This window comes from Oncorhynchus tshawytscha, linkage group LG19 (genome assembly GCF_018296145.1).
Source record: "Oncorhynchus tshawytscha isolate Ot180627B linkage group LG19, Otsh_v2.0, whole genome shotgun sequence".
NCBI lineage: Eukaryota > Metazoa > Chordata > Actinopteri > Salmoniformes > Salmonidae > Oncorhynchus > Oncorhynchus tshawytscha.
Genome location: NC_056447.1, coordinates 41,814,922 through 41,836,570, shown reverse-complemented (window position 1 = coordinate 41,836,570; position 21,649 = coordinate 41,814,922). Strand labels below are relative to the sequence as shown.

General features: G+C 42.3%; 1 protein-coding gene across 18 annotated transcripts in view; it reads right to left on the bottom strand.

Moving 5' to 3' along the window:
• The window catches only part of LOC112218788 (CCR4-NOT transcription complex subunit 1), a 40,210-nt gene that overhangs the window by 11,739 nt on the left and 6,822 nt on the right, over positions 1–21,649 (bottom strand). For 4 of the 18 annotated variants that reach the window (XM_024379926.2, XM_024379937.2, XM_024379933.2 and 1 more), the window contains exons 2-28: positions 17,321–17,623; positions 16,311–16,418; positions 16,004–16,102; positions 15,767–15,835; positions 15,600–15,654; positions 12,668–12,871; positions 12,367–12,535; positions 12,121–12,247; positions 11,903–12,013; positions 11,625–11,795; positions 11,358–11,485; positions 10,886–11,246; positions 7,654–7,785; positions 7,390–7,541; positions 5,555–5,726; positions 5,185–5,386; positions 4,955–5,092; positions 4,422–4,546; positions 2,989–3,275; positions 2,786–2,864; positions 2,386–2,625; positions 1,826–1,966; positions 1,528–1,707; positions 1,309–1,425; positions 1,053–1,163; positions 389–466; positions 83–296 (exon numbers count right to left, since the gene is read on the bottom strand). In XM_024379926.2, the coding sequence (XP_024235694.1) occupies positions 83–296; positions 389–466; positions 1,053–1,163; positions 1,309–1,425; positions 1,528–1,707; positions 1,826–1,966; positions 2,386–2,625; positions 2,786–2,864; positions 2,989–3,275; positions 4,422–4,546; positions 4,955–5,092; positions 5,185–5,386; positions 5,555–5,726; positions 7,390–7,541; positions 7,654–7,785; positions 10,886–11,246; positions 11,358–11,485; positions 11,625–11,795; positions 11,903–12,013; positions 12,121–12,247; positions 12,367–12,535; positions 12,668–12,871; positions 15,600–15,654; positions 15,767–15,835; positions 16,004–16,102; positions 16,311–16,418; positions 17,321–17,422 (4,072 nt within the window). In that variant the 5' untranslated portion in view covers positions 17,423–17,623. The remainder of the gene's footprint in view (positions 1–82; positions 297–388; positions 467–1,052; positions 1,164–1,308; positions 1,426–1,527; positions 1,708–1,825; positions 1,967–2,385; positions 2,626–2,785; positions 2,865–2,988; positions 3,276–4,421; positions 4,547–4,954; positions 5,093–5,184; positions 5,387–5,554; positions 5,727–7,389; positions 7,542–7,653; positions 7,786–10,885; positions 11,247–11,357; positions 11,486–11,624; positions 11,796–11,902; positions 12,014–12,120; positions 12,248–12,366; positions 12,536–12,667; positions 12,872–15,599; positions 15,655–15,766; positions 15,836–16,003; positions 16,103–16,310; positions 16,419–17,320; positions 17,624–21,649) is intronic. The other 14 variants (XM_024379935.2, XM_024379936.2, XM_024379938.2 and 11 more) reach the window with 12 other exon arrangements.

The following is a 21,649-nucleotide window of genomic DNA, read 5'->3' as shown; positions in this document are numbered from 1 at the left end:
CATTTCAATATACATGGGGACCAACATCACAATCAGATGAAACAAACATTCAAATACATTTGTTAGAAAGATATTCACACACCGACAATGGGCATCCCAATTTGAAAGTGCTGGATACCTGTGCTAACAACAGGGAGCATTTCTTCAGGTGGCTTGGCCTCTTTCTTTGGTGCAGAGAGCTGTTCCTCCAGTCTCTTCAACTTGTCTTTGTCCTTCAGAAGGATGCCAGGCTTCAGGTCATTGATGTCCAATGATAAGTTCTTACACAGCACCTCAATCTCAAACTTCAAATTCAGCTGTAGTGAGAAAAGCACAATGACAAATCAGTACCTGAAAAATTTTAGAAACATGGTGTGACTGGTAGATGAAAGAGAAGGGGTTCCCTGACCTTGAGATCATGCTCCGTATGCAGCTCTGCCAGGACATTCATGATGGCCATTGTCCAGGGATTCTGGGGTCGGAAAATCTGAGGATATTAAATGGCTTTTAAGTCAACCTGCTCTTAAAAACATTGAAGGCATAATAGCTAGGAAATGTGCCAATACACAAACCCAGTGCTAACAAGTCAAAATAAATTACCCGGAGAGCCATTTTTTTTTTTTTTACAGAAATATTGCGCACATACTCTGCACCTCTTTGCTTCCTCTGGAGGTGGGCTTTAATGCGGCCTATACTTGTCTACATCATCTAGCTCTGACTGGCTCCCTGTCTGCTGCTGTAGGTACTCTGCTTGATGGAACTGGCTCACTTTCTTTTTCTGTGGATCAGTCTTAGGGCCCATTATTTCTCTTGACCATGCGACCTGCCCAAGAAAAACTAGTCTAGTAATAGGCAGGCCGTAGTCAGGGGAAATACTCCAGGCCCAAATATTGTCTGTTGTGTTGGCCGTCTCGCTATTCCTGCCTGCCGGGGATGGCTCAGTCTGTGCTGGGCTCAAGCTCACTGAACAATTCACACTGTCAACAATGTAAAGGTTTTCCTAGATTAAATTAAAATGTGAATCCAGATGCATATTGATATACTTAAAAATGTTGGTGAGAATGTGGCTTTACCACGCTACGTAAACTGGATTCCAGGACTTTGGCCACAAACGGGACCACATAGAGTAGCTCCTGCTGCCCCTTGACATACGCTTCCAACAACAGGGATTTCACCTCCAAATCCTAACAGGGAAAAAAATAAAATAAAACAGGTTAAACAAAATACCATCTTGGGGCACAATTACAAACATTTGGTTAATTGTTGGGAGGAAAACAAAATTGAAAATTTAATACAGGCCAACATTTAAAAATGAGGAAATCTACTCACTGTGTACAGGATGGGCTTGTTTTTAGCCAGAGTGATCATACCAAGCCAGTGACCCAAATTCTTCAGTAGGGATCGATCAGAGAAGTTTGCAGCTGCCTTATCAGAGGTAAGGAGAACCTGTCACATGGAGAGAGAAAAGGTTAGCAATTAAATATATCTTTATCTGATGAGTTTACAAACTATTGTCCATAAAAATGGATTAAGTGAATAACTCTTCACCTTGATGTTTCTGTAAGTTTCATTCAGGGCCATTTTGACAAACTCTGGGTTCTTCAGGGTGTCCAAGAAGTTGGAGTACAGGCTGTGGAAGTTGGGCTCAATGCTGACCCTCTTCATGACCAGATACTGAGAGACCCAGGGCATGAACTCTTCTTTGACAGTCTCCTTTAACTCCTCAACCTTGAGAGTTAGATGAAAGTACACAAGCATTAGTAGAAATCTTGGCCAAAACCAAGATCCTCAATATAGCATGCTTTTGCAACACCATGAGGTAAACAAAAATATATCTATGACTGACCTTCTGTGTCATGTTGGATTGTGACAGGTTATTGAAGATGAAAGCAATTTTCTCTTGAACATTTTCTGGGGGTTCCACAATCCTCTCGGTTTGGTCTGTTGCTACTAGAAGTGTGTCGATGTTTGTGGTGTTGATGGATGGCTGAAATTACAATATACATTCAAAACAAAATGCTGCTATTCTATATTTTAAACTCTTCTTGGGAAACCTCAATTCTTAGTGAGCGCATATTTGCAAAACAACTACACTACTGGAGAATGTCTTCAGTGACATAGCTTCACCAACTCATTATTTTAGGCTCGTCACACATTTGTTAAAAATGAAAATATTTCCTGGTGTTTACATTCCTTTAGTCTTTGTAAACTAAAATGAACATTTTAAATGTGAAAACCAGACAGTGTTCCTCATAGAACGGTTCAGAATGTTGCCATTGACACAAACTATGGCAACGCAGGAAAACTGATGCGCTGGTTTGCTAGAGTCAATTTACATGACCAGAGAAAAACATTGACATATATATATGGTGCAAGTGACTCCCTGATGTTTCCCCAGTTACTCACCGGCACATCCTTCTTGAAGCTGCCAGGGGTAGGCCGGGTGATGGTAGTGGTTTTGGCGACAGTGGTGGTGGTGGTGGCTGTGGTGACCAGGGTGCTGGGCTGTCCAGGCTGGGGGGCTTTGGGAGGCTGAGACAAGGCCTGAGCTTGAGCCAACGCCAGGCTTCCTGGGGTGGTGATGGATCCCTGCATCTTCACCGGAGGGTCCCGTGACTGTTGGCCATACTCGATATACTGCACGCACAGGATATTCGAAAGTGCCAGAGCGAGAGACTTATTTATCGTGAAGTAGGATCCGCACCTCTGGCTAAGATGTTACGGATATCAGTATAAAAACAAGGAAGATACATGTACGGATGAAGAATGACCGATTGTGTCACAAATATACAGGAAATCCAATTACCTCTTGTAAATGATGGGGGAATTGCAGAAAGTGGCCGATTGAGGCCAAGTGCTGACAATATTGGGGATAGTCCTTCAGTCTAGAGAGGGAAAGATCAAATTAGCCCTACAGCAGTCACAGATCATTTGAATCACACATACGCAAGATGCAAATATTCAGTGTGGAATTCCATTAAGCATCTGAAGACAGATAATAGTCCATACCTATTTTTGAATCTATCTAGAGCAGCGATTCCAAAGTAATACATTTTGGACCCAAATGGCTTCCTCAAGGCTTCGAGTACATATCGAAGGGCCAGTCCGAGGGCCATGTAGGTGACAAGGCCTTTCTCAATGATCCCCCCGAACAGGCAGGCGGTGATGTGTAGCTCCTTGTCAGGGTACTGGGGGAAGAAGCGGTACTCCTCAAACAAGTTCCTCAACATACAGTTAAAGACCTCACGCTCTCGCTTGATGGTGGAGTCCTTGAACCTCTGTAGCATCTCCAGCACCTGCCAGAGAGAGACGGGCGCCAAGGATTTAGCAGCTGCAGACTAGGGATGTCACAATACCAGAATGTTTACTTTAATACCAGGTTTAGTATCACAATTAGGGTTTTCACGATACCAGTAGACACTCAGCGGTGTTGTGGTAAGGAAACAAAACATAAAGCAGACAAATTGAGGAAAACAGTCCTAACGTTGATAACAAGCAGCCTTCTGTTGTCAACCAAAATCACATTTCTTTTCCAAGCTATAGCACCACTATTTGGCATACAGTAGATTTAATAAAGGACCATAGAGTTCAGCCTGCTCTGTGTCTTCCTTTTTGACATGGAAAATCAGGTAGTCATTACGCGACAACTCTAATCACAAAATGATACAGATGCAAAAGAATATAGCGTATTAGCCACTTGACTTCTGTAGTTAAAATAAGAGAAACCAATAACAAATGTGGACAGCCTAAAATCCTTCTACAAAACCATAAGACAGCATACAAAATACAATAAAATTTGATACATAGAACAAATGTGCTTATCTATGGCCAAATTATATCAATGTTAAAAATAGAATGTTGCCCCTTTAAGCTAGCCTCTTTTGAGAAAGTTCTGGCTTCAGTAGCCAATATGAATGCTAGATGTCTTTGTAGAGCTGTCTTTTTGTAGAGCTAGCAACAGTAGCCTATTGCTAATTTGCTACTATTTTCACTATTGAAAGTTGACTTTAGCAAATAAATTTCCCTAAAAGAAAAAAATAAGCTCAGCAAGTGGATTGATGAGAGCTTTTTAAATAGTCTGCACAGCTCGTGTGTGCCGTGTGAATGCATCAGCTCGGTCAAGTGAAGAGTGGGTGCTTGAATGAACGGCCAATCATATTGCTCAAATATAGCATGAGTTTTGTGCGGGTAAACTCACTATGACACCAGCAGTTTTCTACAGCAGACTGCAACAGAGCATATAAACGCAATCAATGCGCTGAGAAGTTACTGGCCCAGTCGACAAATGACCAGACATTATCCTGTCAGTCAGTGTACGACACATTTAACCAAAGAACCAAACATTTGGAACTAAACTGTTTTCATGTTACAGTACCGAAAAATGCCCAAAGTTTTGGTGTACCGTGCAACACTACTGCAGACCATTTTATTCAGAAACTAACCTCATCCACAGACATGGTGGGGTGTGGGGGGTGGTTGTAGATGCGCTGGAAGTAGCTGTTAGCCTCATCGTCAATCTCCTTACTAAAGTGCTGGTTAGCCTCTGGCCACACCTGAGATAGGTCAGCTGGGAAAAAAGGTGAGACCAAATCAAACAATACTGCCAAAGAAAACCCTTCAGAATTATTTTGAAATGATTCTGAAGGGTTTTGTGATGAACTGCAGCAAATAAAAAAACTATTTATAGTGCAATTTCACCTTAATACTTTACACTATCAAAGCAATAAACAGACAAATAAACATTCAATTAGAAGCATAATAATTTGCGTTTAATGGATGACTGACCTGTATTTCCTCTGATTCAATGTGTGAAAGACCGTTTCTTCCCAGATTGTACTCAATATTTTTTAGATGAAAACTGTTAAAGCATTTGTAATTGATTCAAGTTAACCCTCATTACTTCAAGAGGCTATTAGGAGATAGTAAGAATATTTTCAGAGGAAATACACTCAGTCACACCACCACCACCACTTACAGGCCATCTTACTCTGCTGAAAGGTGGGCGGATTCAGGCCTGGTGTGCTCATCTTCCTCGTCCCAAACGGATCACTGCTCACCGCTGGCATTCCAAGACCAGAACCAATACCAGAGCCAATGCCTGATCCCAGCGGACCTAGACAAAAGAAAAAAACATCCCACTTCAGTCCTCCATATAGTGTAATCAAAACGCTCTGCAAATATCTATGGCACGTTCTCTCCTCATACCTGGGTTACCTAGCTGTGAAGAGAGACTTCCAATCCCCCCAAATGGTGTGCTGGGGTTGGACAGTGGAGGGAAGGCCTTAGCTGGGGACTGGGGGTTGCTGAAAGCAGAGCCCAGCGGGGTGGGAAAGCCCTGCATACTCTGTGTGTGAGAGGTGGCAGAGCTGCCCAGGTTGAGGGAGCCCATGGCTGTCAGGGGATCCATCTAACACACAGAATGGAGCACCAGGTTGAGAAACCTGCCTTTCAGGCTAATGTTCACAATTATGTTATAAGACAAAACAATTGAATCAAATTTAGGGGATGATGAAAGTAATGCTTCTAGCTGATACACATTCCCCAAATAAACCGTGTTAGATAAAACACTCTTCACCTGGAGAGGAGACACCGACACTTGCACAGGGGAAATTGCATCTAGGCTGCTGGTGCTGGGAGCACGGCCCTTTGGCATGACCCCTGGTGGCGGCTGGCGGGCTTTGTTCATGACGTTGCTACAGTTGGCAGCCATGGTCAAGATAGTCTCAGAGAGCTCTTGAGTGACGCTCCTGAAAAAACATTTAACATACACCAAATAAAGAAACGTCCCCTTTTCAGGACCATGTCTTTCAAACATCATTTGTAAAAATACAAAAAAGTTCACACATCTTCATTGTAAAGGGTTTAAACACCGTTTCCAATGCTTGTTCAATGAACCATAAACAATGAATGAACATGCACCTGTGGAACGGTCATTGAGACTAACAGCTTACAGACTGTAGGCAATTAAGGTCACATTTATGAAAACTTAGGACACTAAAGAGGCCTTTCTACTGACTCTGAAAAACACCAAAAGGAAGATGCCCAGGGTCCCTGCTCATCTGCGTGAACGTGCCTTAGGAATGCTGCAAGGATGCATGAGGACTGCAGATGTGGCCAGGGCAATAAATTGCAACGACCATACTGTGAGATGCTTAAGACAGCACTACAGGGATACAGGACGGACACCTGATCGCCCTCGCAGTGGCAGACCACATGTAACACCTACACAGGATCGGTACATCCGAACATCACACCTGCGGGACAGGTACAGGATGGCAACAACTGCCCAAGTTACCCCAGGAATGCACAATCCCTTCATCAGTGCTCAGACTGTCCACAATAGGCTGAGAGATGCTGGACTGAGGGCTTGTAGGCCTGTTGTAAGGCAGGTCCTCACCAGACATCACCGGCAACAACGTCACCTACAGGGCACAAACTCACCCTCGCTGGACCAGACAGGACTGGCAAAAAGTGCTCTTCACTGATGAGTTGCGGTTTTGTCTCACCTGGGGTGATGGTCAGACTCGCATTTATCGTTGAATGAATGAGCGTTACACTGAGGCCTGTATTCTGGGGCGGGATCGATTTGGAGGTGGAGGGTCCATCATGGTCTGGGGCGGTGTTGTCACAGCATCATCGAACTGAGCTTGTGGTCATTGCAGGCAATCTCAACACAATGCGTTACAGCGAAGACATCCTCCTCCCTCATGTGGTACCCTTCCTGCATGCTCATCCTGACATGACCCTCCAGCATGACAATGTCACCAGCCATACTGCTCATTCTGTGCGTGACTTCCTGCAAGATAAGAATGTCAGTGTTCTGCCACGGCCAGTGAAGAGCACGGAGCTCAATCCCATTGAACACGCCTGGTACCTGTTGGATCAGAGCCATTCCCCCCCAGAAATGTCCAGGAACTTGCAGGTGCCTTGGTGGAAGAGTGGGGTAACATCTCACAGCAAGAACTGGCAAACCTGGTACAGTCTATGAGGTAGAGTTGCACTGCATTACTTAATGCAGCTGGTGGCCACACCAGATACTGACTTACTTTTGATTTTGACCCCCCACCCCCTTTGTTCAGGGACACATTCAATTTCTGTTAATCACATGTCTGTAGAACTTGTTCCGTTTAGGTCTCAGTTGTTGAATCTTTTTATGTTCATTGAAATATGTTAAGTTTGCTGAAAATAAAACTCAGTTGACAGTGAGAGGACGTTTCTTTTTTGTCTGAGTTTTATAAAAAATAAAAAAAACATTTCTAGATGAATATGATCATTGTAGATACTACAAGATAAGTTGAAATTAAATGAATTATGAAACTAGACCTTGAAGCACCATACAACATGACTGAGTAATGAAAGAGCAAATTTGATCATAGGCCCCATGATTCGAGCTCTGATAGGTAAACCCACCCTGCACAGGACTGCAGACAACCCAGCATGGTAGCCATCGTTTCTGGGGGAAGGAGGGCGCTTTTGGGCTGGTCTTTTTCTAGGGCCAGACCACCAATGATAGAGGGACAACGTCTCTTCAGGAACGTAACACACGCCTGGATGAAGGGCTCCTAGAACAGCAAACAGGTCAATGACTCATGTACTAGATCCCTATAACTTCTTATAGCAAAGTGTATGTATGTATAGTGGTTGTAATTGCTGTAAATTAAAGGCTCAACTCACACCACTCACCCCATGCTCTCGGATTTTGTCAGTCAGCCATTTGTCAAGTTTGAGGTATTCACGGCGAGAGGCAAGTGCAGCAAGGTCGATAACGAAGGCAAATGGAGTACCATTAAGCAGCATAGATAGAGACTGAAAAACAAGAGGAACCGTTTGGATATCACAAAAAAAACATTTGCACAAAGTAGCCGTATATAGCATACAAAATCAAAAATGTATCTTTTGACCAATGGGTAAAACGGGTTAATTATGTAGATAATCCCCCCAAAAAAAAAAAAAAAGTGACATGAGGTTGGGACCATCATAATCCATTCAAAATTGAATGGAGTTTCTTCCCTTGTAGGATGGTCAAAATTAGGGCAACTAAATCAATGAAGGCCAGAGAAAGAAAAAGGTAATAAATCAAGAAAATTGCATTGCGTCAGTAAAGCTGGATTGTGTGTGAGGATTAACCTGTTTGGGCTAGGGGGCAGCATTTTCACTTTTGGATAAAAAGCGTGCCCAGAGTAAACTGCCTTTTCTGATTCCAGAAAATGACATTGTAGGATTTTTAATGAATTTATTTGCAAATTATGGTGGAAAATAAACTTTTGTTATTGACCAAATACTTATTTATTTTCCACCACAATTTGCAAATAAATTCATTAAAAATCCTACAATGTGATTTTCTGGATTTTCTTTTCTCATTTTGTCTGTCATAGTTGAAGTGTACCTATGATGACAATTACAGGCCTCCCTCATCTTTTTAAGTGGGATAACTTGCACAATTGGTGGCTGACTAAATACTTTTTTGCCCCACTGTATATGCATATTATTAGTCTTATTGGATAGAAAACACTGAAGTTTCTAAAAAACTGTTTGAATGATGTCTGAGTATAACAGAACTCACATGGCAGGCAAAACCCAGAAAAAATCCAAACAGGAAGTGGGAAATCCAAGGTTTGTAGTTTTTCTAACTCAGCACCTATTGAAGATAGGAAGTGTAACAACCAATATCCCACTAAGGCTTCCACTAGGATGTCAACTGTCTTTAGAATGTTGTTTGATGCTTCTACTATGAAGGGTGGCTGAATGAGAGGGGAATGAGTCAGAGGTCTGCCAGAAGTCACGAGCTCAGTCACGCGCATTCACATGAGGTAGCTCCAGTTCCATTGCTTTTCTACAGACAATGGAATTCTCCAGTTGGAACATTATTGAACATTTATGATAAAAACATCCAAAAGATTGATTCTATACATCGTTTGATATGTTTCTACGACCAGTAATATAACTTCTTGGAATTTTAGTCCTACCTTTCCGCTGGATGTTGCATGCGCGTTTCGATTTGTTTACCAAACGCCCTAACAAGAAGAGGTATATGGACATAAATGAACAAATCAAACATTTGTGGAACTGGGATTCATAGGAGTGCATTCTGATGAGGATCATCAAAGGTAAGTGAATATTTATAATGCTATTTCTGACTAATGTTGACTGCACAACATTGCGGATCTCTTTTGGCTGGTTTGGGCTCTGAGCGCTGTACTCAGATTATTGCATGGTATGCTTTTTCCGTAAAGTTCTTTTGAAATCTGACACCGCGTTTGCATTAAGGAGAAGTATATCTAAACTTCCATGCATAAGTTGTATTTTCATCAACATTTATGAGTATTTCTGTAAATTGATGTGGCTCTCTGCAAAATCACTTCATGTTTTGGAAGCAAAACATTACTGAACATAACACACCAATGTAAAATTAGATTTTTGGATATAAATATGAACTTTACCAAACAAAACATACATGTATTGTGTAACATGAAGTCCTATGAGTGTCATCTGATGAAGATCAAAGGTTAGTGATGCATTTTAACACTATTTGTGCTTTTTGTGACTCCTCTTTGGCTGGAAAAATGGCTGGGTTTTTCTGTGACCTAACAATCGTTTGTGGAGCTTTCGCTGTAAAGCATTTTTGAAACCAGACACTGTGGCTGGATTAAACAGCATGATCATTACACAGGTGCACCTTGTGATGGAAACAATAAAAGGCACCTAAAATGTGCAATGCCTCAAGTTGAAGGAGCATCCAATTGGCATGCTGACTGCAGGAATGTCCACCAGAGGTGTTGACAGAGAATTGAATGTTCATTTCTCTACCATAACACACCCCCATAATTTTGGAGAATATGGCAGTATGCCCAACTGGCCTCACAACCGCAGACCACGTGTTACCACGCCAGTCCAGAACCTCCACATCCGGCTTCTTCACATGCGGGATAGTCAGACCAGCCACCCAATGATACTGATGGGCCTATGCCCTCCCAGGCCCACCCATGAAATTCATAGATTAGGGCCTAATGAATTTGTTTGTTGATTGATTTCCTTATATGAATGAACTGTAACTCCGTAAATCTTTGAAATTGTTGCATTTATATTTTTGTTCATTATACTTCCCCAGTCAGATGAACTTGTGGATACCATTTGTATATGTCCGTGTCCAGTATGAAGAAAGTTGGAGGTAGTTTCGCAAGCCTAGGCTAACTAGTGTTAACACAATGACATTGTATCTGCGAGCTGACACAATGCTATTTTCCTGAATTTTTCCCCCCTCTGGTCTCCACTGATTTAGTCACCCTAATTTCAACCATCCTACAAGGGTAAAAACAATTGAGGTAAGAGATATTAATTTTTAGACATGGCATGTAGTACTTTCATATTTCAGTATACACTGTTCCTATTCTTGCGAAGTTCCTGTAATTTTTTAAAGACTTCTCACAAAAACAAGAGTATCTATGAAATGTCACCAGAGCACTGAGTGTACCCCAAGCTTTTTATTTTCAAAACCTTTACATTTATTTCAGCTCGGGTCATGCTAATTTTGCGACCCGCAGAAACAACTTGGAAGACGAGGACCACAAAATATAAAATCCTCAAACGTTTAGGCGATAAAGCTGCACCGCAACTTCAACAGAGCTTGGTGCTTATTATCGGATGTATTAGGTTACAATTCCCGATTTTTTTAAATATAATGTTAACGATATGTTAGGGAAACACCAGGCTGAACAACTCAGAACATGAAGAATCAATTGTCTTGGTAAAAGTGTATTTTATAACATAAGCAAATGAAATGCCATCAACAAAATGCATTTTAACAAAATGTGTTTTAACCCACTGAGCAGAATGGGTGAACACCATACCTTCACAAAACTATACATTTCCTGAAAAAAAACAAACACATGGATCCCTCCCTACCTACCTTCAAGTCCTGGGCCACATCCAGGATGCGGGACAGCTTGGCCTGGTCATACTGCTCCCCTCTCATGTACCACTCAGCCATAGAGTGCATGATCAGCTGACGGATAGAGGGGGACTGGCCCTGTCCATGCCAGGCGTAGTGTAAGATGATAGCAGAGTTGGGGTGGTTGCCCAGGAAGATTGGCATGAGGGTGGAGATGAGCTCGTGGCGCAGGGTGTGCCAGGATGTGCTTATCTGCAGCAGCGCCAGCACCAGCATGTCGGGACAGTGCTTGATGGGGAAGCTGAAGAGCTGCTTTACCTGCTCGTACTGGCCCACCTCAGAGAGGCGCAGGAGGCTTTCCACCAGGTCCAGGCTCTTCCTGTGAGGCGATAATCACAAATAAAGTATATCAAATGGCATGACATTAATTATTAGAACAATGTAAAGGAGTACCTGGTATTGTGTAGGTCAGGAGAACTGTTTTACGTACCAGGTGGCTATCTCTCGATTATCGTCCTCAGGTGGGGCCTTCAGTATGTCAATTGCTACGGTGTGGCAGGGGTAGTCAGCAAAGCAGAACACATCTGGGCTCATGAGGGAGTGCTGGATGAATGACAGCTGGAAGAGAGTGATAATGGTCATGAGGGCTGAGGAGAGGAGTTCATTGATGTGAATGAAGGAGTTTGTTACTGCCGGAAATAAGACCAAAGTGTTGTGTCTTGTCATTTACATAAACCTGACCCATTCTCCTCCTTACCTGTCCTTCAGCATGCTTCCAGGGCCGGTAGATTAGGTCGACAGGGAACACCTCCATGCCCAGGCCCCTCTGGATCCCATACACCACCATCTGCAGTCCCTTGCTGTCCCGGATTATGAAGCCAGGGTGGTCAAGCTCATAGGTCACCTCTTTAAAGTTCAGATTGGGGTTCTAAAAATATAATATAAAAAAAATATAAAAAGGACATTTTCTGTACAAAGAGCAAGACATGAATGGCCAACTGAAGGGGAATAACATGTAATTCCACTATAACTTACAACTTCTTTGACCACATCAATTAGAACTTCTACATTCCAGGTGTGCGCCTGAGAGCCATCACTTTTGTCCTTTCCATCGCTCCAAATGCCACTGCCCGGAGCCGAGATGGACTGAGGAAGAAAAAAGAAAAACAATAGTATACTTAGAGCGCAGTGTCATTTTTTACATTTATTTTTTTAACAGAGCTTCAGTATGTTACCATCAGTTCAACCCTCACCTGTAGGGGGATTCCATCAGACAAGCCAGAGTGGGTGCGAGCCATCATCCCCAGGACCCTGGCCACCTGGCTGGCAGTAACCTCTCGCACCCCATACTGTAGGATTATGTTGCGGCATTCATCGAGGCTTAGAATGAAAGACAGACAATACATTAACAGGGGTAACGGACATTGAATTCCTTAGTGGTCATGCATGACATCAAAAACGATTTGTAATTTGCATTTCAGTTGCTAAATATCAGTCACCTTGCACAAAAGCCATAGCCAACTTCCTGCATGAACTCTGCGAGAGAACTCTCCATCATGGTCTTGGCTAACTCTCCCGAGTCTGGCAGAATCCTGTCCATCAGAATGTCCCGTTTTTCAGGGTATAGCAGTGGTGCAAGCACCACAGGGCAGCGCTCCTGTGGGAAATCTGAACCAGAATATTTAATTAATGGGGCAACATGTACAAAACGACCAGATTGTTGTGAATGAAGGAATCAGAGTTTGTTGCTTCTGGAAATAATTAACATTTCCTTTCAAGTAGTGCGTCTATGCCCCTCACCTCTGCACAGTGTCTTGAGGAACGTGTCAATCTGCTCTTGTCCGACCCCGCTGGCTCCCTTCTGTCCAAAAAGAAGATGAGAGAGAAGCAGGTGCAGGACCTCTATGGCAATATCTTGGAAGCCACCTTCCTGGTTTCCTCCAAGGTCCGCGTCCACGTACGAGCGGAGGAGGTCCGGGAGCCTTTGTTTGACGAACTGCGCGGCTAAAGACAAATTGGGAAATATTTCAAATAAATACTTGTATAAGGATGAAACAGTCACCGGTTTCACAATAAACCACTGTATAATACCCGACGATTAGTATTACCATTTTACATTTTAAATCATTAAAACCATGTTTGATTACCACGGATTGAAAAATTCATAGTAAATACCGTCCTGCATCAACCAAAGTTAGCAACAGCCTGACGCAGGTACAGCATGCCTCATGGGTTTTGTTTTGTGTGAAAACATGGCAGAAGGCAGTGACAGCGCTCGGCAGATTTTTCAGCCTTCTAAGAGGACCAAATCTGAAGTGTGGTAGTATTTTGGGTTTCACAAGAGTGCTGAGGGAAGCTTAATCGAAGATGGTCACACTGTCTGCAGAACATGCAAGGGACTGCAGATGGTGATGTATGGGATCCAGAGGGGCCTGGGCATGGAGGTGTTCCCTGTCGACCTAATCTACCGGCCCTGGAAGCATGCTGAAGGACAGGTAAGAAGGAGAATGGGTCAGGTTAGGAGGAGATTGGGCCAGGTATATGTAAATGTCAAGACACTTAACACTTGTCTTATTTCCAAAGGTAACAAACTCCTTCATTCACATCAATGAACTCCTCTCCTCAGCCCTCTTGACCATTATCACTCTCTTCCAGCTGTCATTCATCCAGCACTCCCTCATGAGCCCAGATGTGTTCTGCTTTGCTGACTACCCCTGCCACACCGTAGCAATTGACATACTGAAGGCCCCACCTGAGGACAATAACCGAGAGATAGCCACCTGGTACATAAAACAGTTCTCCTGACCTACACAATACCAGGTACTCCTTTACATTAACACTTCAAAACTCTTCAGTCATCTTCATGACCACCAACCACTACTTTATAGCGAATACAAGCGAAGTTAACTTGCAATTATCTGAGGACAGTGTCCAGCACATAAATGCATAAATCATTTTCAACCAGGGAGTTGCGACACGAAAGTCAGAAATAGCTATATAATATATGCCTTACCATTGAAGATCTTTTGTTGGCATTCCAAAAGGTCAGTTACATTACAAATGGTCCTTTTGTTCGATAAATTCCTTCTTTATATCCATAACTAAGTTTATCCACTCGGTTTCCCTCCGTCAAAATGCATACAAAATGAATCCCAAGCGTTACCAATAAACTTATCCAAACAAGTCAATCAACGTTTGTAATCTATCCTTAGGTACCCTAATACGCAACAATAAAATTTAAGACGGAGAATCATTGTCTTTACCGGAGATAAACAAAAAGAATGCACTCTTGGCCATGCGCTTGGAAACACAACAGACAAAATGGGAGCCACTTACAAAAACTACAACTGCTCCCTCATTTTCCCCCCAAAAAACCCAGCACAAAACTCTTTCTAAAGACTCTTGACATCTAGTGGAAGCCCTAGGAACTGCAATAGGGGACGATTTCGCACTATTATAAAAGTGCCAGTACATTGAAATCAGTGGTATGCTGAATTTGTTTTATTTTTAAGGTTTGTCCTCTGGGTTTAGCCTGCCATTTCAGTTTACTCACAGACGTTATTTTAACAGTTTTCTATCCACATCTACCAATTACATTCATATCCTAGCTTCTGGGCCTGAGTAGCAGGTAATTTACTTTGGGCACACTTTTCATCCAGATGTCAAAATACTGCCCCCTATGCCAAAGTTAAGACTCATTTGTATTTCTGTAAATTGCGCATGGGGCCATTGCATATACTCAAATGCAACACTGAAGATATACACAGTCTTAAGTGAATAATAATAAAACGCCAATAATAATAATACGACTACATTTACTATTCCCTTGTTAACAGAGTGGGCGTGCAGCAGGCAAACCCAGTGATGCACCTGGTCCCTCATCTAGTTGTGACACAGACAATCGAGCAAGCGTTTAAAAAGGCAGGGTGCTTATACACCCACATCAAAAAAATGCTCAAGACCTCACTCCAGCCCTTTCACATTACATTGCCAAGGACATGGTGCCACTTCAAATTGTTGAGAGGCTTGGCTTTCTGAGGCTGATAAAGGTTGCCGTGCCTCACTACAAAGTGAGTGCTGCTAATTTTGTTGTTTATTTGATTTGCTTACTTAAGGTTGTGTTCATTTAAACCTGCACTAGGGAAGCTTACTTCATCGCCACATGGTGCCATCTTTAATGTTAATGTTATTATTTTAAAGTTTATGCACACAAAAAGTACATAGTCCATAGCTAATTTTATTTGTTGTTTTCAATATAAAACTTGGTGAAATGATTTCAGTATGTTTATCAGTACTTTTTGAACATTTCCAGCACATTTTAATAATACCGCAACAATACTTAAGTGATAATTTGTCACTATAATTGTGATATGAAATGTTCATACCGTTTCATCTCTAGACTTGAATAACGGATGTCAAGCTTCTTGCTTAGAGAGTACTGCTTCCTCCTGATTCAGCGCAGAGGCTTGAACACAGGACCTCTGCCTTTTTAGCACAAGTGACTGGCCCTTGCGAAGCATCTTTTTAACAGTTGTGCCACGCGAAAAGCTAGCTATTTTTCGGCCCATGTAGGGACACATCAGGCTATGGAGAGTGTTTCACACATTTCCATGTGCTACACTTGGACACCTTGATAACAGAATAGCTCATGTGACCCCCCATACAGATAAAACATTGCGTGGTTTCAAATCAGCAGGTATAGTCATATGATTAAATATAAAACTGAGTTTACCAAAACCACGAAGGTCTGCGTTGCACGAATTCAGCAAAGCAAGGCCAAATATAACCTTAGGGGAAAAAAAGAAAGATTTATGTAGAATCTCAAATTGCTTGGCATATTATTTTTAAACACTACAATAAAAACCACCATCTGACAACATACATTTCCACTTTACTTACTTCTTGAACCTTGCTTAACTTGAGAACTTTACTCAACTGAGTAAACAAGTGGGTGGAAGGCTTCAAACTCTGAAAATGATAAAGGTTAGAAAACATTACACAGTTATTCTGATGCAGACAGTAATTTTGGCACAGAGGTCTAACGTGCACCCACTTCATCACTGCAGAAAATGTACAATAATATTTATGAATTGCAAAATTATTTTACAAAGATAAGAAAATAAGCACGTCTCCTACCTTCTGGTAGTGCAAGGGATTGTCGATTGTGTAGCAGAGTGTTGAAATAAAATTTGGCTTTGAAATCAGTGAAACACACTCCTGGATCAGAAACTGTGTCTTGGTCAAGTGGGCAAACGAAGGTAAAAGGGAGAAGAGGGAACATAACAGAACAGGTTAAGGACAAAATAGGAAAGCAGAGTCACTTTCTAAAATAATAAAGGCAAGATAGACAATACCAATAAGGAAATTTAAAGAAACCCTTAATCCTCATTGCTAAAATCTGTTTAGCAACTGGTGTAATGAGTATTATTAAATCAGAAATTACCTGATGGAAATCTTTGCCACTGCTTTTACCATCGCCACTGAAATCCACATGGGAGAAAAGACAGCGTAACAAATGCCTGTCTGCCTCAGGGCCGTGACGATTCACAATCTGTTGGGACAGAACACATTCAACAAAAGAACAAACAGGTCAGCCGTCAGAGCCACAATATAATTGTCAGACCTAATGCAATTCTAAACCCAGGGTTCTCTCTGCATAGAAACATCTTGTTTATTCAGGCCACCTATATCCAAACATTGTTTTTAGTGAAATACATTTTTCAGGGTGGAAAAATCTTTTCAGTGTAAACTTAAACTACTAAAACCAGATATAAAGAATGTAAAAAAAGATTATCTAAATATTGTTAAATATTTGAGAACTATCACTAAAATAAAAGCTAGACAAAAACTATGAATTTGGGAGTAGTGATTGTTACAATAACTGATCATAAGAACAACATTTTTGAAAAATTGCAGGAAATTAGCTTAAACTGCAAAATATCAACATTTTGCAGTTTAAGCTATCTCGGCTACATAGCTAAATGTCTAGAATTGAGGGAAACTGGCTTTAAAAACGTCACTAAGATGGGGGCTTCAAAAAATGTTTTAACCAAGACCCTAACCAAATTCAGCCATGCCGACATTGCTACACACCCTGCCACACCCACCAATTATGCCCATTTTTTTATACAGAAAAATCCTATGAACAGTAGAATCATATTCGTTTTACAATCATTTTGTGATAATCCCCGAGCTGACAAGGTAAAAATGTGTCGTTCTGCCCCTGAACAGGGCAGTTAACCCACTGTTCCTAGGCCGTCATTGAAAAAAAGAATTTGTTCTTAAATTACTTGCCTAGTTATATAAAAGGTAAAATAAGAATTTTGAATGCATGTACGTGTCAAAATCTACTTAGCTATAGCCCTTTAAACGTCTGAAAATGTGTGTACTGCTTTTGTGGCAAAACTAGAAAAAAAAATACAATTTGTGAACATAATACCACATGCTACTCACATGTTGTATATCCTGCTGGCTGGCTCTGTAGTTTTTCTTAGTTAAATTGTCCACCAAGTAGCTGATTTGAGACAAAGCCAGCGAGAGCGAGTCAAGATTCATTGCTGGTTGGGGCGGAAGCAGGCGGCCGTGCCCGGCGCAAAATCACCATTATTCCCCTTAAGTCACTTCAGTGATAGGATACTTCTGCCCCCGCCCCCCCCACCCCCCCCCCCAGGTGTGAAAATGTTTTACAGCAAGCTACTGCTATCAGTGGATCTTGATACAAGGTAAAGTCCCTCAGTGCGACATCAAGTTCAGAATCTGAAAATAACCAAGAGAGAAAACTAGTTAATACAGATGCACATAAAAACAGTACAAACTCATTGAGCAAATACTACATAGTAGGTATCCTAGTGGTTAGAGCGTTGGGCCAGTAACCGAAAGGTTGCCAGATCGAATCCACGAGCTGACATGGTAAAAATCTTTCATTCTGCCCCTGAACAAGGGACAGAATAAGAAGTTGTTCTTAACTGACTTACCTAGTTAAATTAAAGGTTTTAAAGTACACTGCTCAAAAAAATTAAGGGAACACTAAAATAACACATGCTAGATCTGAATGAATGAAATATTCTTATTAAATACTTTTTTCTATACATAGTTGAATGTGCTGACACCAAAAATCACACAAAAATGATCAATGGAAATCAAATTTATCAACCCATGGAGGTCTGGATTTGGAGTCACACTCAAAATTAAAGTGGAAAACCACACTACAGGCTGATCCAACTTTGATGTAATGTCCTTTAAAACAAGTCAAAATGAGGCTCAGTAGTGTGTGTGGTCTCCAAGTGCCTGTATGACCTCCCTACAACGCCTGGGCATGCTCCTGATGAGGTGGCGGATGGTCTCCTGAGGGATCTCCTCCCAGACCTGGACTAAAGCATCCGCCAACTCCTGGACAGTCTGTGGTGCAACGTGGCATTGGTGGATGGAGCGAGACATGATGTCCCAGATGTGCTCAATTGGATTCAGGTTCTGGGGAACGGGTGGGCCAGTCCATAGCATCAATGCCTTCCTCTTGCAGGAACTGCTGACACACTTCAGCCACATGAGGTCTAGCATTGTCTTGCATTAGGAGGAACCCAGGGCCAACCGCACCAGCATATGGTCTCACAAGGGGTCTGAGGATTTCATCTCGGTACCTAATGGCAGTCAGGCTACCTCTGGCGAGCACATGGAGGGCTGTGCGGCCCCCCCAAAGAAATGCCACCCCACACCATGACTGACCCACCACCAAACCGGTCATGCTGGAGGATGTTGCAGGCAGCAGAACGTTCTCCACGGCGTCTCCATTGCAGGCAGCAGAACGTTCTCCACCGCGTCTCCAGACTGTCACATGTGCTCAGTGTGAACCTGCTTTCATCTGTGAAGAGCACAGGGCACCAGCGGCGAACTTGCCAATCTTGGTGTTCTCTGGCAAATGCCAAAAATCCTGCACGGTGTAGGGCTGTAAGCACAACCCCCACCTGTGGACGTTGGGCCCTCAGAGTCTGTTTCTGACCGTTTGAGCAGACATGCACATTTGTGGCCTGCTGGAGGTCATTTTGCAGTGCTCCTCCTGCTTCTCCTTGCACAAAGGCAGAGGTAGCGGTCCTGCTGCTGGGTTATTGCACTTCTACGGCCTCCTCCATGTCTCCTGATGTACTGGCCTGTCTCCTGGTAGCGCCTCCATGCTCTGGACACTACGCTGACAGACACAGCAAACCTTCTTGCCACAGCTCGCATTGATGTGCCATCCTGGATGAGCTGCACTGCCTGAGCCACTTGTGTGGGTTGTAGACTCCGTCTCATGCTACCACTAGAGTGAAAGCACCGCCAGCATTCAAAAGTGACCAAAACATCAGCCAGGAAGCATAGGAACTGAGAAGTGGTCTGTGGTCACCACCTGCAGGACCACTCCTTTATTTGGGGGTGTCTTGCTAATTGCCTATAATTTCCACCTGTTGTCTATTCCATTTGCACAACAGCATGTGACATTTGTCAATCAGTGTTGCTTCCTGTTTCAAATATTTTAATTAAAACACACACAAGAATGGTGTATAGGTATACAAGACAGGTATACAATTCTTATCTAAACATAAAAGAGCATACAGGAACAACAAGACCCAGAGTTCTGGGTGCAGAACAAATAATACAAAACATGACATACAAAACAAGGACACGTAGAAAGAAAGAGGGAAGATTCCCCCCCCTCCTTATCAGTTTATCTGAGGTGGGGCATATTTTTATGCATCCGTCAAACATGGAAGGTTTAGCATTCCCAAATGTTGGGAGGTGTTTTCTAACGTAGTCTCTAATTTGTAGGTATCTGAAAAAATTACTTCTGGGAAGATTATAAGTTTCCCTCAGCAATTCAAAGGAAGCAAAGGTCCCCTCTATGTATAAATCCCCTATGGTACTTATCCCCAACTCTCCCCATCGCTCAAAAGGTGTTATCAAGGTTAGAGGGGGCAAAGGAGGGATTCCTGGCGACAGGGAGCATGAATGACATTGGTCTAAGCTCAAAGTGGACTTTAATTTGCTTCCAGATTCGGACTGTGCTATGTATAATAGGATTGTTACAATAAAGTGACATCTCCAGATTGACAGGCGACAAAATCACAGCGCCAATAGAGAAGGGGTGACACTCCTCACGTTCCATACTAAGCCAGCTGGATGCCGGAAGTACGTCGTCCAACAGAAACGTAACAACGCGGAGGTTAGCGGCCCAGTAATAAAATATAAAATTTGGGAGAGACAATCCTCCTTCCATCTTGGATTTACAGAGGTGTTTTTTACCTATCCTGTGTGTTTTATAATCCCAGATGAAAGGATTGATAATTGAGTCCAGTTGTTTATGAAAGGATTTAGGTATGAATACTGGGATGTTCTGATATAGGTAGAGCAGTTGTGGGAGGAAGACCATTTTAATGGCATTAATTCTTCCGAGCAGAGAAATTGGTAGAGTTATCCAAAATAGTATGTTTGCTTTGAGTTTTTGTATCAGAGAGGGGAAATTCTCTTTAAATAGTAAAGAGTATTGTTTGGTAACTACAATTCCTAGGTAGGTAAATTTTTCTGAAGATAACTTAAAATGAGAGATGTTCTAGCCAGGAGGTATTTTGCGACCGTATGGGCATTAATTCACTCTTGTTCCAATTTATTCTGTATCCCGAGAAGGTACCAAACAAATTGATCACATCAAGAATAGCTGGGATACTAGCCTGGGGTTCTGTTACATAGAGGATGTCATCTGCGTATAGGGAGATCTTATTTAGGGTATCTTTAGTATTATAGCCGTGTATTGCTGCATGAGATCTAATCGTCTGAGCGAGCGGTTCGATAATTAGGGCGAAGAGCATAGGCGACAGCGCACAACCCTGCCATGTCCCCCTATTGAGGTTAAATCGGGGCGACAAGGATTGGTTAGTGAGTATTCTGGCACAGGGGTTCCGTTATAAAAGCTGGATCCAATTTATGAACCTATCTCCAATATTAAATTTCTGTAGGACCTTGAATAGATAGGGCCACTCAACTTGGTCAAAGGCCTTTTCGGCGTCAAGAGATATGACGGCAAGGTCCACGTTGGGTAACCTCAGAATACATCATATTGAAGAGGCGCCTGAGATTGAATGAGTTTCTGTTAGGGATAAAGCCGGTCTGATCCGAATGGACCAATTTGCCAATTAAAGTGCTAAGCCTGTTAGCCAGAGTTTTTGCTAAAATCTTTTGGTCTGTATTAAGGAGAGATATTGGTCTGTATGACCCTACCTCTTCTGGATCTTTACCCTTCTTATGTATAACTGTAATGAACGATTCGTCCAAAGTAGAAGGGAGAGCTCCATCCTCATTGGCCTGAACCAACATTTTGTGCAGGTAGGGAGAGAGCATGTTGCTGAATGTTTTATAGAATTCACCAGGGTATCCATCTGGGCCCGGGGTCTTGCCACTCTTTAGAGATTTAATTGTTTCTCAAATTTCATCAAGAGATATTTCCTTATTCAGAAAGTTAGAATCTTCCTGGTTCAGGGCAGGAAGATTACAGTCCTCCAAAAATGTTTGCATAATTAAGGGGTTAGGATCCGCTTTAGATGTATATAGAGTCTCATAAAACTGCCGGAATCTGTCATTGATGTCTTTGGGGGAAGAGAGTAATTCCCCAGATGCAGATTTAACCCTGTGAATCATTCGGTCACTCACATTTTTTCGAAGTTGTCTGGCGAGTAATTTGTGTGGTTTGTCACCAAACTCAAAATATTTTTGCTTGGCATAGAGAAAAGATTTAGCAATTTTAGCTGAGAGAATCTA